This window comes from Hydra viridissima, unplaced genomic scaffold (genome assembly GCF_058129835.1).
Source record: "Hydra viridissima isolate aposymbiotic clone 2 unplaced genomic scaffold, HvirCarnegie_v1 scaffold_2, whole genome shotgun sequence".
NCBI classification, from domain to species: Eukaryota; Metazoa; Cnidaria; class Hydrozoa; order Anthoathecata; family Hydridae; genus Hydra; species Hydra viridissima.
The window spans coordinates 20,006,061-20,026,978 of NW_028324301.1; the positions used below are offsets into that span (position 1 = coordinate 20,006,061).

Below are 20,918 nucleotides of genomic sequence, written 5' to 3' on the forward strand. Positions count from 1 at the left end.
AAAAGATATTTAAGAATCAACTCAGTGAGAATCTTTTGAAAATCTCAGGCATGATCAATTAAGATATTCCCTAAATAAGAAACTTCAAGGTTTTTCAATTGTTTTTTTAATATGAAAAAAACAATCAATAAAACTGTATTCTTGATTAAAACTAAGATCTGTAAAACTTCTCATTAGGCACCTTCTCATTAGGCACCTACTTGCAAAGTATAGAGATTCATTGTAATACTATTTAACTATTGAAAATATATTTTTGTAAAAATGAAATATATTTATTTGGCATAATATTCAATTTTCTACTAACTATTCTAAACAAGTAAATATAACTATAACATTAATTTGCAACACTCAAAGCTCACTCTAAGAAAGCAAAATTTTATATTTCAATTTTATATGATTTTTTTTTTTCAGATAGAGAATCTTCCTACAACTTAATTTAGTTTTTTCTGCTTTATAGATGCTGCAATCTGAAATACTTGAAAAGGCTCTAAGGAGAATAAAATTCTCATTTCAAAATCTTGTTCTGTTTTATGTTGAGAAGTAATAAGTCATTATTTTCAAACAGACACTAGAAGCTTGCATAGCTGTAAATTATTACCTGCAAAAGGGTTCAAAATTAAAATTAGTATGCTCACTAAGAATGTTGAAAAATGCTAGTGATCTAGATATATTTACAAAGGAAAGATAAACACGTTTTGCAGTATTATTGAGTATACTCTTGCTTACAACTTGTTCTAAAACCATGTACTTAGCTTGACAAGTATTATAAACTGTTATTTTATATATATATATATATATATATATATATATATATATATATATATATATATATATATATATATATATATATATATATATATATATATATATATATATATATATATATATACATATATATAGTTAACTTAGTATTTATAACAATAAGTATGTTTACTATTATAAAAAACTAAATTAACTATGTCATTTCATATATTGTAATAAATATATACATAATTTAAAAATGCATGCCTATACATAATTAAAAAATTGTTTTAAGAAAAGGTATTAAAAGTCTTTATGTAAATATAAAATGTAATGATACATATCATGTAGATGCATAGAATATATTTAAAAAACAAACAATTTAGATTTTAAAAGACTCTATATTACAAAATACCTTGTAGTATTCAACTTTGATAAATCATGTTACCTAACTATTTTAAATTTACTTCATATTGCTTTTATGAAACATTCATTGTGCACCAGTAATTTATCATGATTGGCCAGCTGTTCCACTGTGGCAAGCATGAATAATAAAAATCTCCTTGCAATTGTGGTAAAGATTAAAATTCCTATGTATGCCAAAAACAAACTGCTCAGAACCATAATTAAGTGAAACCCCCTGATATTTGATTTCAACAAAAAATCACCTTGAACCTTCATTGCTACAATGACTAGAAATTAAATATTCATAAAGGTATTAACTTTCAACCATATGATCAATGTTTTAATAATAATTTTCTTTTCAAGCGTTTGAATTAGTTTATGAAATAAAGAATTCTTTTTTTATTTTATTTTGGGAGAAAATGGTTCTAAAAAAGAAGTTTTAGCTTATAAAGAAAGAAAATCATAGAATAGAAATGATGAAATTTTTTTTCAAATTAAAAAACCCTGAATAAAATTCTTCAATATGTTACATTAGTAGCATAACAAAATTCTTTTTTTTCATCCTTCCTTAACAACATGAATTATTTGATATTGAATTTCATTCACATTCAAACAACCCCACCGAGCTATTTCTAGTAGGAGTAGTTATTAAAACTAAGAAAAAAAGGAAAAAAAAAAAAGAAGCACGAAAACGCTGCTCGAAAATGTCAATTGAATATCACATATAAAAAAAATTTATTAGGTACTACAAAAGCTTAGAAAATTTTATCAATAAGATTGTCATCTATTTAAAGTAGAATTAAATTGGATTTTTAAAAAAACAATTTTGAAACTAGCAACAAAAAACCTTCTAGAAATTCAAATTGTTTTCGACAAAAATATTGCAACAAAACACAAATATTTCAATTTACAAACAAAGTTTTTAACAGCTTTGTTAAATAAAACTCTAGAAAAAAAACACTGATTTTTTTCTGTTTGAAGCACTTGATTTTTTTGATTTTTGATATGATTTTTTTAATTTTATCTCAAAGCTATTTCAATGTACTTTACAAAACACAGATTCAAACTATAATAAAAACATTCAGCCTGGGTGCTCATGGTAACGATGATTATGATGGTCATGATAAAATATCATTTATTTGAAAAAAACAATTCATGATATGAATTTCACTTTTATGTTTGGTGTTTTTTTTTCCATCTGATAACAACAATACTTTAACTTAGAAATCAATCTTCTTCTATCTAACTGGCTTTATAAACATATATGCCATATGGTGCACATTTTATTAAATAAAAATTATGAAGAACAATTGATCTTTTTATGAATGCAAGTTGTTTTCAAAATATAATATATTTTTAAGACTATATTAAATATTTATAAAAATGTACATCACATACTTACATAATTAAATATGTCCTCCATTAGCAAGTTTAATGTTACACTACTTCATTTTAGATTTATTCATACATCTACACATAAATACCATACATGGTATTTATGTGTAGATATGTATGGTATACCATACATACATACATACATATGGTGTGTATGATATACACTGTATATCATACACATCATATGATGTGTATGGTATACCATATGCATATACATACATACATACATACATACATACATACATACATACATACATACATACATACATACATACATACATACATACATACATACATACATACATACATACATACATACATACATACATACATACATAAATACATACATACATACATACATACATACATACATACATACATACATACATACATACATACATACATACATACATACATACATACATACATACATCTACATAGATTTAAAAGTATATGCATATTTACAAAATAAATTAATATACTATATAAAAATGCTATTTATAAAATAAAAAATGTTAAGAAATATTTAAATGTAAAATAATAAAACAATATACAAATGATATATTCATATATAATTAAGGTACTAATTGCAGGCCAGAATTAAATTTTAAATACCCTATTTTCAGATGTTTGATCATTTTCTCAGTAAGTGACTCAGAGCAAGCTTGTTTTCTTTGCATCACAACTTCAGATAATTTGCTGTTAAATGTTTTTCTCTATCCCTGAGTAATTTAATTGGCACAAAGTTGTTTACAAAACTCTTACTTGTTTAATAAGCACAGTGAAGATAATAATTCTACACTTGAATAAATAAATAATAATGCTGGGTAGATGAAAAGAAAATTCTTTTTTCTCTATCATAAATAGTAGTTAAACTGCACAGCTGCATTTTTAAGCAACCACAACAATGTATGAAAAAAAACTACTGCCAATACAATCAGTAACAAAAAGGAACTCCATAACAAAATGCTAATATTTACATTAAAACTTTTTCAATGTGAACAAAAATCTTACAAGACAACTACCATGAAAATACCTTCAACAGCCTGGTAAAGTCATTTATTTTTCTGATTGCTATTATCTTAATTTTATTATTGATCAAATCATTTTATATATTCTCTGATTACAAATAAATCTTAGAGCTTTTTAAAATTAGATTTTTATTAATATTATTAGTAACAACAATAATAAGCACTATTATTGTAGCAAAAACAAAACAACAATAAAAAAAAAAACAACATGTTTTTAGAAGTAGACAAAAAAACACCAATATTTGTACATATACTGATATAATTTTTTAAAATTTTATATAACTTCATGTATTGATATGTAAGATTTATATATATTTACATGTATTGATATATCTACATCATATCTTTATTTGCAAATATTTATTAATATTATTTAGTTTAGATTATACTTATCTTTACTCATATATGCTTTATTACATAAAAGAATTATTTTTTAGCAAAACTTTCAAAAACCTTTAAGTATTTTTATGCTCTTGAAATTATATCCATAATTTTTTTTTTTTAAACTTGGTAAACAATAAGTCTTAAATTATTCAATTGCAGATATATAAGATGGCAGCACTTGAAGAATATTTAGTATAATCAGCTTAGTCGCACTAATATTTACATTATATTATAATATGTATTCAAAATAAAACTTCAAATTCAATAAAAAAATAAGTTCTAATTAAAAGTAAACAGAGGTACAAAATTTTTTTCTGAACAATTTTAAAAGCCATCATTTTAAAATACATACGGCTTATTCTTGTTTGCAAACTGTATTTGATAGAATAACATAAACTAAAAACTTATGTTTGAAACTAAAAATAATTTTAGTATCTATTTTTAAAAATAATGCCAAAAAACAAAAAAGCATTAGAGAAATGTTGAAGTCTGTATTCCAATCAGCAGTTTCCTTAGTAGTATTTCCAAATAAATTAATCCCATATTTGCTAACATCTCATTTGCTAGTATCTTATTATATATATATATATATATATATATATATATATATATATATATATATATATATATATATATATATATATATATATATATATATATATATATATATATATATATACCGATTACATTTATGAAATTACTACACTAAAATATTTACCTCTAAACAAAATGTTTAGAATGAAAGAATTATTTTTTAGTTGTTAAAAATTATCTCATAGAAGTTACTCATAACATTGAGAAACCTGCTATAGATAATAAGCTATAAACTATATAGACTATAATATAGACTATAAACAATCATTTAAAATGAATACAGGTATATACTGAACAATTTTTAAAAACATTAACTTCTTTTTTATACAAGTTCTATTTCATAATATAGTTAAAGTATAAAATCCAAATCATGCTAAAAACAAAATTTCCTCAAAAATAAAAGCTTAAGCTACTTGTAATTGAAACAATATCCATTTTTAAAAATATATAATTAAAAGTAAATTTTCACATGAGCACATATTCACTTTTAATTACTTCAAGTAAAACTTACTCATAAGATTCTGACTTCTTTAAAATTTTCAAAGCTTGAAAACATATTCCAACAGAGTTAACTTGTAAATCTTCCTCAATTTTGAGCTTGCCAAAATCTGTCATTTACATCAGTTCATTCCACTTCCTTAAATTTGTAAACAGTTTAGTTTATATACATATATATTACAATTAGATTACAATAAAGAATACTTAAACAGCATTAATAGAGTCAGGCCTATAGGAATGTGTGTGCACGAGTGCCATATATAAACTGTTTAAACATAAGTATAAATACTTGTAAATTAAAACCAGATATTTAAATTATAATAGGTATTATACATGACAGTAGTAGGAGCATTTTTGTATTGTACATCTGCATATGAATAAATATACTGATTTTACTGCAACATATAATAAACTAAATTGATTAGATAAACACCTTGCTTTTTATATTTTTTTTTACATAACTTTAGTAAAACCATCTTAAGATGTAAAGAACTTATATTGTTATATACATATTGTTACACCAACATAATACTTGGTGTGTATTATTTGGTACTTTTGGTTTATTTGAATCTACAGCTAAAAATGAGTTAATAAGAAAATATCTTGTCAAGTATTTACTTACATAGATCTGTTTCAATGTACACTGTGCTTTCTTTACAACGAAGCTACTTTAACTATATAGTGCTGTATTTTATTTATTATATTACAATTTAATACAAGATAAAAAAATATCTGTATAGTACAATACCTATTTTAAAAAAATTCATCTATAATAAATTTTATTTTTATACTACAGATTGCAATCAATCTTTATACTCAATAAATGTAACAGTCGTAAAAGCGGATAGTTTTAAGGGATTAATATTTTTTCCGTTATACGGTGTTTTTTATTTATTTTTTATTTTTTGTTTGAAGTGTGGGTGAAATCTTCTGAGTGGGAGAGAGAGATGAGTTAAATTAGAGGGAGATTAGGGAAATATTTAAAACTTCATTAAAATTGCTAGATATAATTTGAAAAAATAAGTATTTGTGTAAAACACTTTAAATTTAACTTTTAAGCCGATCTCCCGTACCTAAAAAATTCCTTAAAGGTAACCTTAGTTTTTTGAACTATTCTTAAGATTCGAACCAAAGTTTTAGTTTCCCCCTCCCCCGTTCCCAAATACAATTTTGTGGGGTCGCCTTAGTATAATAGATCTGAACACAAATTCAGACTAGTTTTTTTAAAAAAAAAAAAAAGCATTCAAGAGCCGACGTTTTACAACCTCTTTTCCAGGACTATTTGTGCAACCCAATCCATCAATCTGCTTGTTCAACAATCTAATTATTAAAACAGTCTAAAGATTTAACTATTCATCATTCAACTACGACCAATTGACCATTTTTCGTCTTCTTAATAACTTAAAAAATTAATAGCAGTTACTAATTTTCAGGCGGATCTAACTAATTTTTTAAAGTTAATTACGGGAAAATTAGATATTATTTTTGTCTTATAGCTCCGTTTTTTATAAAATTCATGCAATTTTTTTACTGGATAATAGTTGCCTAAGAAAAACTTTTACAAGAAATAAAATAGAGAAGCTATTTTGATACATCTATAGGCGTAAATCAAGAAGGTTAGGGAGTCTAGATATCCCAACAACAGGAATCATTTTAACTTTGGACCCACCATTAATCACTCGATAATAATTTAAAAGTGTTCACATTGCTTTTCATTTTAACTTTCATAAGACAGCTCAAAACTTTAGTTACCTTTCAGTTTGTCAATTAAAGAGTAGGTTATGGATCTTTTTGAGAGTTTTCCAAGAGGAAGTTGGGGCCGAAGTTAATTTTAAAAAGAAATGTAACAATTCTAGTTATTTTAAACAAAAGAAAGGTGAATTCTGATCTATAAGTAAATCATTCGTTACTTAAATTGTTAATGAATTATGTTCTTATACCCCAGTATAGTAGTATAGTAGATGCAGAAGTTCAGCGTTCTTTATCCTTGAAAAATGCGATGTGTTCTGCATTGGATAAAATGCAGAATTGGATTGGATAAAATGCAAGATTGCATTGGATAAAACAACTTTGGCGCAATAAACACAATTTTGAGAACGAAAATCATATTTACTTTGTTACTTTATCTGTTTTAATTCTGTTTGAAAAAGGTAAGCATGAAAATAACCATTTAAATACTTATTGCCAATCTTTTAAAATACATATTAAAAATAATACTAAAAATTATTTACATAATAAAAGTCACGAAAATTTTTGAAAATTATGAAAATAAATGTCTAAACATTTGGCAATAAAAAATTTAATTTGGCAATATAAAAATTTTTCAGTAAGCTGAAACAAAAAAAAAAAAGCAAAATATAAATATGCAAAATGGTCACTTTAAAAACACATCTACTTGACTTTTTTCTTTGAGCTTTGGTAGAGAATATACCGTATATACTCGCGTATAAGTCGAGAAATTTTGGACGAAATGTTTACTCTAAAACAGCAATTCGACTTATATGCGGGTCAGAAAAAAAACAAATTTATTCCTAGAAATTTTTTTTCGTATTTCTTATTTTTTGATTAAAAAATGTTTCATTCAAATTCCCACTTCAACTTATACACGGATCGACTTATACGCGAGTATATACGGTATTCACTTTAGCGTTTAAATCCATTATATCGAGCTTCTTGAACTTCTTCATATCAAAAACCTATTGGTAAAGCCATACTTTGGATTACAGCTGGTCCCTGAATAAAGATCTTTTCAAAGACTCTTTGATATGTTATACTAATCGTAGTTGGAGTAGTGTTTGACAGTTTCTAAACAAAGTGTGCAAAACCTGTTACATCAATTTTAAATCCACTTGATATACAAGAAAGTATTATGTGCAGCTTTACAATTAGTTCTTGAACTTAACTATTATTGAGTTATAATTATAATTGCAGTTGATTTCAGCAAATTTTATCTTAACATGGACTTGCTCGTTAAGAGATGTAGTCGTCATCTGATGAACCTAATCCTCCACGTTTTACGTATTTAACCATTACATATTTTTTGCTATTTATAACTCAGCTGTTTTCTATTTCAAAATATAAAGATTAAGATTAAGATGATTGGAAATTAACTAAAAATATGAAGGCTTCTTGGATAAAATCAAACCAACAGTATGCTAGACTTCAAAAAAAAAAAAGTAGAGAATTGATGATTGTAAAAAGCAGAGTTATTTTCTTTTTACTATAGTTTAAATTTAAATCAAAAGCTGAATGAAATTACTGATAATTTATTATAAAACTTGCAACAAGAAAAGATGCCCGCGATCCACCGAATGAAACGCGTCGATAACTAAAACGTTACTGGAAATTTTATTCGATCTTCCAATTTGTTTCTTCACTTGAGGCAACCCATGTGCCTCAAGTGAAGCATATCATCCACAAATTCCTGCGATTATTATAATGAAGTAATTGTTAATATGATTGGTAAACCCATTTTAATCAAATCATATAAGATTGATGAACCCTTTTTGAAACTCCAGGGTTCAAAAATTTCGGCCGAGTTAAGCAGCTGCTTAAAACCATTAAAAAAAGAGAAGTTTGTGAGTGAAATGAAAAAAACCTTGAAGCGTATTTTAAATGGAGTTATGGTTTGAAATCGTTAGCAGCAGAATTTGAAGTTATTCAAATTCTGCTGCTAACGATTTCAAATCATGAGTTTTGTGCATTCAAACTCAATCGCCTATTTTTGAGATATAGTTTAGGTTGTTCAAATGGTTATCTGAAGAAAAACGTCAGTTAGTTAGAAATGTAACTATGATCAAAAGCTATCATAACAAGTGGAGCAAATTTTGCTCCAGAACGCTCATTTTCTTTGCTGAGGAGACTGAAATCATGGATGTGTTCAACAACAACTCAGAATAGATTTAATTCTTTTTAATTGATAAACAATCAAATATGTTGGCTGGACATTTACAAAATCATTTGCTACGTTAACAAAGCATTTTTGGTTAACGTAGCAAATGATTTTGTAAATGTCCAGCCAACATATTTGGTTATTTTAGCAAATTTTCAGAATAAGATTTGTTGGAAATATAGTCTATTATAATTACTTTACTTAGGATAAAAAATCTTAAAAAGCAACTACTTTAGGGTGATAAGTGAACTTTAGTGCAAAAAGTTTTGTTACCAAACAATATAGAAGAAAACATATCCTATGTAAATACTAATGAGGGTTCAAAAGTTGTCTTTACAATATCACAAAATTATGTTGATTATTCTGCGAACGAAGGAGGAATTGTTAAATTTAACCCTGAGCAGTTAATTACAAAACCAAATCATTCTCCATTTAATCCAATATTTCAAATCGCTATTTTTCAACCGCCATTTTGCAATAGCATTTTTGTTGCTTCTTAACCATGTTTGTTAGGTTTAACTCAGATCATTTAAATGCAGTTCTAGAAGCAGCTCAACTTTTAAGCTCTAGGTTTGTACAACTGATCGTAGTGATGTTAACAAAAAGCAAAAAAAACAAAAACTACTTAAATACCATATTGGCAATCTTCTAATCTTCTGCACCCTAAATCGATTTCGGGAAAATTTCAAAAAATAACGATACGATACCATCCGGGATTTCGAATCTAAAATTGCTCGTTATCTTTTCGAGGCTTCACATTTCGTAGAAATAGTTTGAACGCCTACTTCTAAAATCTCGAAGTTTTCGAACAATTAAGGTACAAACTCAGTATTTCTCAAAATACAATAGCTAATGCACGCTTTTTATTTTTAGGTTCCTAACAGAATACACTTCAAGAATTAACGATGTGTTCCGAGAAATATGCGTTGGTTTCAAGAAAAAAAATTTCTTGTTTTTATTTTTGAGATAATTCTTTCAAAAAATATAACACAGCCCTAATTTCATTGAATTTCAGATTTGTTTGAAGCACAACTCCACGAAAGTCTTCTAAAGTCTCTGATGAATTTACTGTGATACAAATTGATGCTCAGTCCAAACTCATGGTAAAAAAAGCAAAAACATTTTGGTTGTGTTCGTAAATTTAGAGCCTCGCACTGAACTCTTGTATCTCTTAATAGCGAACTGTTTTTAAATTTATCCCCAAAGACTCGTTAATTCTGCACAGAAGCAAAAATTGCCGTTTTGAAAAAAAAAAAACGAATTTAGATTTACAAGTTTTACTAGAGAGGCTGACGGTATGCTGAAAAAAAAATCAAGATATATCTTAACAATCAGACAATAAACCACGATGTGACTGATGCAGTTTTTAATGCCCAACGAGAAGATTACTGGCAAACTCAGATTGATGCTAAGAGCTTTCTTCCAATTTTAACCATTTTTAAAATTGCAGCGATATTTTTGTAATTTTTAGAAAAGAAACCAGAGCTAAAGATCATAAATCACAAACTTTTTCTCCCGGTTTTTTGGCCGTTCCTGAGATAGTTGAAAGAAAGTTAGTAAGAATAAAATAAGATTCAAGTCCAAATGATTAGGTTTGGTCGCTCATTCAATGTTAGTTTTACAGGGGATATGATGATTTAATTTATCTATCTCTATTTCAACCTACGGTCGATTTCAGCGCAGGTATCTTGGTACGTTATCTAACGCAGTGCTTAAATGCCAGCTATGCTGTAACCTACTACTACTACTACTACTACTACTACTACTACTACTACTACTACTACTACTACTACTACTACTACTACTACTACTACTACTACTACTACTACTACTACTACTACTACTACTACTACTACTACTACTACTACTACTACTACTACTACTACTACTACTACTACTACTACTACTACTACTACTACTACTACTACTACTACTACTACTACTACTACTACTACTACTACTACTACTACTACTACTACTACTACTACTACTACTACTACTACTACTACTACTACTACTACTACTACTACTACTACTACTACTACTACTACTACTACTACTACTACTACTACTACTACTACTACTACTACTACTACTACTACTACTACTACTACTACTACTACTACTACTACTACTACTACTACTACTACTACTACTACTACTACTACTACTACTACTACTACTACTACTACTACTACTACTACTACTACTACTACTACTACTACTACTACTACTACTACTACTACTACTACTACTACTACTACTACTACTACTACTACTACTACTACTACTACTACTACTACTACTACTACTACTACTACTACTACTACTACTACTACTACTACTACTACTACTACTACTACTACTACTACTACTACTACTACTACTACTACTACTACTACTACTACTACTACTACTACTACTACTACTACTACTACTACTACTACTACTACTACTACTACTACTACTACTACTACTACTACTACTACTACTACTACTACTACTACTACTACTACTACTACTACTACTACTACTACTACTACTACTACTACTACTACTACTACTACTACTACTACTACTACTACTACTACTACTACTACTACTACTACTACTACTACTACTACTACTACTACTACTACTACTACTACTACTACTACTACTACTACTACTACTACTACTACTACTACTACTACTACTACTACTACTACTAACTTTTTTCGTGCCACACCCATGTCTCTGGGTATGGCACGAAAAAAGTTGAGAAACAATTTGAGTAGTGGTTTAAATTATGGCTTTCTAATCGTCAACAATTTGTAGCATTAAATGGCACCAAAGATAGAAAAGTTCCAAAAAATTTTGATTAAAATTCCGTAAGATAAAACAATTTAAATATTTTTTGTGTAAAAAGTTTGATTTTTGAAATAGCTCGATTTTTTCCAGACTCCAGGCTTTTTGATTTTTCCAAACTCCTGACTTAGGATTTTATAAAGCTGAAAAGTTTTACTTTTTTAACATTCAACATTTTATTTTAAAAATTTTTGGCCTCTTTGTGTAAAACTTACTTTAATATTTGTTTTTTCAATTAACACGTACTTTTTTATTGAAATTTTTAAGTTGTTTTATCTTACGGGAGAAAAAATGATAACAAACAAAAGTATTTTTGAAGTATAATTTTTGAACTTTTTATTTTTCAAAATTAAATACGAATTGAGAAAGAATAATTCTTTTTCAGTTCGTATCTAATTTTGTTACATTTTGATCCAAAACTATGGTTTTTTTTTTTTTTTTTAGTAATCAAACGAAAAGAACATTTGGTAACATATCAGAGTTATTTTTAACGATTAGAATCCGCATCAACCATTTTGTAAACGAGTTCGCAAGTGATTATATTCAGATGAGAACTTCAAATTTTTTCTTCCTTTCTAATTAGCGGATATTACTGTTAATTTTTTTTTTTTTAAACCAGGCAAAAAAAATATAAAACAGTTAAAAGTTAATTGAAACAAAAAGCGAAAAGAGTTTTAAAACTTTTTAAAAAAACGAAGCAATAAAAAAGTTAAATATTTTTTTAATAAAAAAAGGGAACAAAAAGTAGAGCTGTTAAAAAAAGTTCTACTTTTTTGAAAGACCTACAAAAAAAGCTTAACTTTTTTAAACAGCAAACTTTTAGATTTTTAAGTCCGACTTTTTGAAAGTCGGAGTTAAAAAAAATCAATTTTTTTCAAAGTTGAGTTCCTTAAAATATATATATATATATATATATATATATATATATATATATATATATATATATATATATATATATATATATATATATATATATATATATATATATATATAGAAAGTGTCCTAAACTACTAAGTAGTTTCCGCTTTTTCGATTCTGGATGACACCTGCTCAGATTTCAAAAGCGTTTACATTGGTAACCTTCAGGAATCCATGTTAAGCCCTCTCCTCTTTCTTAGTTATATGAATGATCTAAATTGTTCTATCAAACACTCAAACGCATTTTATTGATTAGGCTAATCTTCAATTATAAACAAACTCTCAAAAAAACTAAATAATTATATTATCAGGCTATGACCATTCTCATTTGATCGCTTCTATCGTTGAATGGCAAATATAATTAAATAGCAAACAGAAAAAATATTATCTATGACGTAACATATAAACTTTACGGAGAAAACCAGTAAGATTAGTAAAGTGTAACTTAACTTTAATAATAAATATGGCTTCATATGACGCATTAAGTTTTAAAATGGAGTCAATGTTATAAAACTTATATCTCCCTAGCATTATGAATTTCAATGAAAATGTAGAAAGTTTCGTGTAAATACATACGTATTTGTTTTATAACATCAACCCCAGGATCGATTCTAAAATATGGAGCCCTGCCTTTAAAAAAGTGAAGCTTTTTTAAAATTATAAATACGTATTTACTTACATGTTTACGCGAACTATCTCGTACTTGACGAAATTAAAAAAAAAAGATTAATATCGATACTAGATTTGTTTAACAATTTTGTAGCTGTTCAAAAATCTAAGGTGGCGTATAATTGAGAATTCGTAATTTTCTTTTATAATCCATGAGGATTTTCGCAGTTTTCGTTATTCAAAAGATATTTTTGTAGTGTAATAATTTTTACGTGTTCTCAAGTTTCAAAGCGATGTTAAGGTCTAAGTTTTATAAAATTGACGCTTGTGATAGAAATAATAAAACTTTACCTTTGGATAAAAACTCAACTAACAAATTTTATTGACATATTTGAATTCGATGACATTGAGTGATGACGCATTTGATATCTGAAATTTAACAATTTTAAAGTTTCTTGACCTGTGTTATTTTTGTGTGTAACCTACTCCTGACGAATGTCAATTGATTTTAAAGTTAGAATCGAAATTATCTTTAAGTAACAAGAATAGATATTCTTGAGGATATAAATTAACATTTTAGCTTCTTTCTTTAAAATGTTCGTGCCATAACACATTTTCTTACTTAAAACAAGAGGGGTAATATAAAAATTATCAGCCTAATATTTATCAATACTGTGCCAATTTATTAGTTTTTTTCAATACTGATAAAAATCACTTGTACTTAAATTTTTAAAAAGATTTATCGCATAAAACATAATTTTTCTGAATTGGCCCTTAATCTTAATTTTTCTCAAATTGGCCCTCACTTTCTTTCGTCAGGTCATACTTGAAGAGCCAAAATGAACGTTATTAACCTTTTCACGAAAAAGAAATACTTGAATTTCTGGCTTGAGAAGGGACTTTTTATCAAAGGAAAAGGAAAGGGAAAACTTTTCATCAAACTTTTATTGATCATTATCAGTACTCAATTATTTTAATTTTTTCTCTTTTTAATTCTTTTCCGTAGAAAATATAAGAAATTATTTCAAAAAGTATGCAAAATATAGTGCCTTCGATAAAATGCTTGGATATTTTGACTGAAGAATGGTTTAAACACTTTCTCAATAATTAACTCCTGTAAATTATCGTAATAATGTAGGCGTGGCATATTAAGAAGTCATAGATACCTATGTAATTAATACCACAGAAGAAAGTTACGCACTGCTCTCTCTAACAATTGACAAAATCCATAACTATATTATCAAGGATATTGTATTAAAAGCAATATATTTTGTAGAAAGACAAGGTATTTTAATGCTAACCCTGAATACTACGGATAAAAATTCTTTAAAGTTAATTTCACTCCAAAAGTATTTGTATTAAAAGCTAATTGCCATTTAAAGTTACATAATAGTTATTTACTAAATTAAAAATCGCTTTATTGTCATGACAATAAAGAAAGTAAATCTTTTTTAGTCATGAAATTTTATTTATTTTAAAAATCTTTTTTAGTCATGAAATTTTATTTATAGAAAAATTACCATTTTTTATATTAAATTTAAAGGTGCTACCAGCTTTAGGTAATGCAGTTATACTCTGAAATTAAGGGCAAAAATACAAGATATTTTTGATAGTATAAAAATATACTCCAGACATTTAAATAGTAAATCATTAAATTCAAATTTTATACAAAAAATTCAATGGATTCAAGAATCGCTTTTAAATCAAAGCCACCTAACCTGTGTAAAACTTAATAATAGTATCAGAATAGTAACATATTTAGCATTTGAATGCTTGGTTATGCTTCAAACACTTAGCAGAGATGGGAAAAGTTCTGATAATGGATCATTAAAGTCAATATTATTGTCATCATTTAATATTGCTAATTCATCTGGTGATATGAAAAATTCATCATCTATAAATTTTTCATTAATTATATTGCAGAATCCATTTTTGGAGTCGAGCCCCACCAAGCCTTTTTCTGAGTTAGTGCTGAGTGTGAGGATACCATCAACTCTGTTGCTTGAGCATGGATCAGGAGACGCCAACTCAGAATCTGGGCTAGCTGGGCAAGTAAGCTCATGATTTGTATCTGATAAAAACTCGTCAACATCAAACTCTTCTGGCTTAGTAAGAATATATTGGGGAGTAAGCTTAGTTTCTTCTGCTTTAAATGCTGATGAGGAAACTGTAACTTCAAAGAGAGGTCTGTTTGTATATTTTGGTTCTTCATCTCCTTCAATGTCAAGTAACAACTCAGGCTATAAACAAAAAGAAATGAAAATAACAAAATAGAATCATTATGAACTTAAAAAGTTCTAGAGAAATACAAAATTATAGATAAATATAAAATCATAGTTAAATATATAAATTTATAGAAGATAAAATTATAGACAAGTATATAATTATAGACCAATATAAAATTATAAGCATACAAAAGTATAGATAAATATATTTAATATTGTATTATTAATCTAATATCTAACAATATTGTTTTGAAATGTAAACTAAATCAGATTTTTTAAAAAGTATTTAAATTATTTGTACTGCAAAAAATAAATAAATTTTCAAATATTTTTTCAACTAACAATTAACAGTTGAGCAAATAAACAATAAAAAACGTTTGTTTAACAGAGCAACACATGTGTAAACAGGTGCATTTAAACAAATTTTAATAGTTATAGAAAAAAGCAAAATGAAATATATCAAAGTTGATAAATTTATTAAATGTTTTTTAATAAAAAAATTATCTACTTGTGATTTTTCTCGCACATCGTGACTAATGAAACAAGTATTATCAGTACAATATTCCTCAGCTGGGAAACCACACTAAGCGATGCATGCTCAGACGATAATTCTTCTTTCTTGATCACAATGTGGTCATGATCAGAAACTGAAGGTGTAATTATAGGGCTATAATTTTTTTGACATTTATTGACTGTTAAACAAGTATGATCTTGAGAAGGAGATGACGGAGGAGTAAGACCTAAACGTATTTGTAGTTGCATATTTTTTTCACTAAGGCTATGGATTTGAGAACGAAGTTCTTGATTACTTTTCTTCAGAAATTTATTCTAAAAAAATAATGATTTAAAATATACAACTTAAGTGATTTTACAAACTTTTATTTGTTATTTAAAATTACAAATCAACTGAAAAAGAAAATTGTTCAAAATAACTAATCAAAAAATATAACTTGAATGAATTTATAGACTTCTACATGTTTCTTAAAATTAAAACTAAAATAATCAACTAAAAAAGAATTTACTTCTTTTTCTATCCTAGCAAGACATGTTTCAAGATCTTCCATATGTGCTTTTTTTCTATCTCTAGCAGTCTGTGCAGCAACCCGATTTTTTAATTTCCTGAATTGAATCCAAAAATGTATTTCTTACAAGACTAAATATACAAATCTGATATTTATTAAGTTTTATTACAGTTTAAAAGCAAAGTGTATTAAAAGTGTATTACCTACGAAGAATCCTTTCATCTACATTTAAATTATCTAACTTCCTTCTTTTGCGCCCAGGATACAGTTCATCCTCCTCTATAGACTCTATTACTTTCTTTGCATCAACTGTCTGTATTGATGCCAACTCAAAGTAATTCAATTTCATCATTTTCATTATTAACCTAAAATGATGAAAATCGTAAATATTTCAACATAATACTAATACAAGCTCGGCACCTATGTCTGTATTCCTGTTGTTCTGAGTATTCTTCAAACATTAATACTTAAAATCTTTAAGCACACCAAATCACTCTTAAATAAAAATAAAAAGAACATCCGATTCTGCGTTTAAGAATTTCAATTTAAATAGTTATGAAGTTTGCAAAAAATAGTCCTGAGAAAACAGAAGCTAGCTCCAACACTAAAAAAACTTAGCAGAACGTCTTTAATACTTACAAGGAATATTCTGAATTATAAAATTTTGAGAATGATTGGTTCCAAAACGCAGACAAATACAAAAGCATATAAAAGAAATCTTCTTTGTTTAACTAATGGTAAGAGTGAACGGGGGCTAAACTTAAACTACTTAGCAAATTATTTACAGTTTTTAGGTGTTTTACAAAAACTTAAAAAAACTTAAATAATTATTTATAAATAAAAAATTTTATTTTAATAATTTTTAAATATTTTTACTGCTTTAATTTTCTATCAACTAATAATATTTTATGTAATTACTCCCTGTTAAAGTTAGCTCAGCTTCTGCTTAAGATCACTAGAACAAATCATTTATAAGTTGGTCTTCCGTTATTTAGGAAAAAGGTGGTTTGAAAAAATACCCTAGCGCCGGTGTCTTTGCAAGTAACACCAACGCTCCTAAAGAGTCAAGGGGAAGGTCACTATATTTAATCGGAAAAGAAGTACTTGTTTGACCAGAATTAGGTTTGGGTTTAGCATAGCAGCAAAAGCAAGGTGGTGTTAAGCATTTGAAATAAATCAACGACCGAAATGTCACATTGAAAAGTTAGGATTAGGTAAAAGCTATGTTTAGCGATTTTTTTTTTTTAAAGAAATTTAACAACAACAACAAAAAAAAATCATTAAAAATAACAAAAATAAAAACAAAAAAAAAACATTTAAAAAAAAACAAAACAAAACAAAAAAAAAAACATTAGGATTTGATAAACATTAGCAAATAGAGTTTATTAATACTTTATAAAAAATATTTTATAAAAATGTAAATACTTCTTTTTTTTTTCTTTTGATTTTGAAGTAAAATTTCGACAAACCTATTCAATTGAAATAAAAAAAAATGATAAACATGGCTATCTATTGAAGTTAATTAAACTCAATGATAAATTAGTCCTCTTTTATAAATATTCATTAAATGGTTCTTTAGAAAATCAATTTAAATCCAATTTAGCGTTCTCATGCAGCCTTATCTAGCGCAAATATAATTTTACTTTAAAATTATATCTGTATAAATGTATAACTATTATACTAAAAGTATCTGTATAAGTGTATAACTTATTAAACAGATATTGAAAAAAAAACTAAACCAGCATATAGAAAGAAAAGATTTTCAAAAAAAATAATTGTTGGGGTTCAAAACACGACTCCGCGTATGCTGGTCATATCGATTAATCACCTCTCTCAAAAAACGCGTTGTACTGTAAAGCAACGAGTTAATAGAAAGATAATAAAATAATGTAGTAATCCAACTAGAAGCCAAATTAATTCCATAGGTACAAAGTATTAAAAGAAAAAATAAGCACAAGTTTGAACTGCATAAAAGAGATGATACACTCGAGAATGTCGCTTTAACGCACGAGCCTTACAATTCTTACCCACAATTCTTGCACCTTAACTTTTAAATTTGAATATAAAAACACTTATTTGAAAGGTTTTTTGTTTAACTAGTGAGCTACCTTCATCCCTGAGTCTTTTTTTGAGCCTAAATAGTTTACAGTTACAAGCAGAACAATCTAGGCCAGTTTTGGAAATACTCAACCATTTAAATATTATATTATATCTGACCAGAATTCTGAAAAACTATTTCGTTAGTTAGTTTGTTACTTGAAAAATCGCTTTTTTAAATTAGTTTCTGCGTCATTTTTTAAAATGATTTCACCATTTTCACAGCATAATTTGTTACTCTTTGCAGTTGATAACTACTTAACCATATTTACAATTGGTAGTTGGTATTTTATGAGTTATTACTTTAAAAAAAAAAAGAAAAAGAAATTCCAAATTAAAGATTTTTATAATCATAAAATTAAATTTAAATTGACTTAAATTTAGATACAAGTGAACTTAAGTGCACATACATTACATACATTGCGTACTAGGTTTTTGTAGAGATGAGTTTTATCTTATGAGGATGGCCGAAACGTTAGTTCCCATCAAAACATCTGATTTCTAAATAATTCTGAAGGAATTTTAAACGTAACATGATTTTTTTTTTTTTGCCAATTTTTATAAGAGCCAGTGTTATTAACCAAATTACGTACGTAATTGATGGATGTTTATGCCACGAAGAAATGTTCGTAGTTTATGAATTGAGATGTTGTAAAAGTAATGCACTTCTGATTCACGGACATTTGTTCGTACATTACAGATAGTTAATAAATCAACCAAATCAAAACAAAGTCTTTTGGCAACTAGGGTCGTATTAACCTTAAAGGACAGGAAATAAACAAGGAAAATTACGAGAAGCTTTACATTCATTCATAGTCAATCCTTCTATGGCAAATAATATTAGGTTGGTGCAAAAGAAAATTCGCATAATTTCAAAGTCAAATATGATGCACGTGCGTAATGCAAATGCAAACAATATATATATATATATATTAGTTGAAAGAACAATCTTATTTGCACATTTTAAATTATAAATATTAATTCTTTAATAACATTGTATATATATAATTCTTTTTTAGAAAATGTCCATAGAAAAAATACATTTTAGACATTGCATGTTGTACGAATTTCGACAGGGTAAAAATGCAACAAAAGCGACAGAAGCGATTTGTTCTGTTTACGGTGTAGATGCTCTAAATGTTCGCGTTTGCCAGAAGTGGTTTGCTAAGTTTCGCAGCGGAGATTTTGATCTTGAAGACAAAGAACGTTCAGGAAGGCCACAGGAACTGGAAACAGACAATTTAGAGGAATTGCTCGAAGAAGACCCACGGCAATCAACTCGAGAATTAGCAGAACAACTTGGAGTTGATCATTCGACTGTTTTAAGACGATTACACGACATGGGAAAGGTTCAAAAGGTCGGAAAATGGGTCCCAAATGACTTGACTGGAAACAACAAAATGCAACGTTTGAGCACCTGTATTTCTCATATGGCTAAGTACAAAAAAAAGGATTTTTTGTGGAAAATTGTAACGGATGATGAAAAGTGGGTTTATTGTGACAATCTTTCCAACAAAAAATAGTGGTTGAGTCCTAGCCAATCTGCATCTGCCTCACCTAAACCCGATATTCATCAAAAAAAGGTAATGCTTAGCGTATGATGGGATATGAAAGGTATAATATACTATGAACTGTTGAAACCGAAGCAAACTATTAATGCTGTACGCTACTCGCAACAATTGAGACGTTTGAATGAAAAAATCTTTGAAAAAAGGTCCGGACCAGGTCATGGAAACCGTAAAGTCATATTGTTGCACGACAATGCTCGGCCCCATGTTGCTATGGGAACCAAGGGAACTATTTTAGAACTAGGCTGGGAAGTCTTGCCGCATCCTGCATATTCACCAGACATGGCACCATCAGATTACCATTTGTTCGGTTCAATGGAACATTTTTTACGGGATAAATCATTCAAAGAAAATCAAGATTTACAAAATCAGCTAGATGCCTATCTCGAAGCAAAGCTCCAGTCTTTCTACAGAGATGGAATTCGTCAGTTTGTCACAAAATGGCTAAAGGCCATAGATAGCCAAGGAAATTATTTTGATGACAAATGACTTCTTAATTTTAAGTATATTTAATAAATAGAACTGAAAAAAAACGAATTTTCTTTTGCACCAAGCTAATATCAAAAGTGGTTTTAAAAAGACCGGATTTTTTCCATTCGATTTTAACAACGTTGACTACACAAAAACTGTTCAAAGATTAGCTGTCCCAATTGCAAATGACGCTCTAACTACCTATTTTGAGCAGAACCTTT

The 20,918-nt window shown here is 27.3% G+C and overlaps 2 protein-coding genes across 6 annotated transcripts in view; both read right to left on the bottom strand.

The window, feature by feature from the left end:
• LOC145198360 (diacylglycerol kinase zeta-like) overlaps nt 1–5,927 on the bottom strand; it is a 28,300-nt gene extending 22,373 nt beyond the window's left edge. The window contains exons 1-2 of one of the 5 annotated variants that reach the window (XM_090079344.1): nt 5,671–5,927; nt 5,062–5,187 (exon numbers count right to left, since the gene is read on the bottom strand). In XM_090079344.1, coding sequence (XP_089935470.1) covers nt 5,062–5,165 — 104 coding nt within the window. In that variant the 5' untranslated portion in view covers nt 5,166–5,187; nt 5,671–5,927. Of the gene's footprint in view, nt 1–1,156; nt 1,574–2,548; nt 2,614–3,156; nt 3,345–5,061; nt 5,188–5,670 lie in introns of those variants that run through there. The other 4 variants (XM_090079346.1, XM_090079347.1, XM_090079350.1 and 1 more) reach the window with 4 other exon arrangements.
• Nucleotides 5,928–14,917: 8,990 nt separating this feature from the next.
• Nucleotides 14,918–16,969, bottom strand: LOC145187914 (uncharacterized). The gene is made up of 4 exons (XM_080064436.2): nt 16,765–16,969; nt 16,562–16,658; nt 16,048–16,367; nt 14,918–15,554 (listed from the first exon to the last, which is right to left on the bottom strand). Exons 1-4 carry the CDS (start codon nt 16,917–16,919, stop codon nt 15,227–15,229), a joined length of 900 nt encoding a protein of 299 aa, XP_079920562.2. The 5' UTR covers nt 16,920–16,969; the 3' UTR covers nt 14,918–15,226.
• Between the last annotated feature and the right edge of the window lie 3,949 nt (nt 16,970–20,918).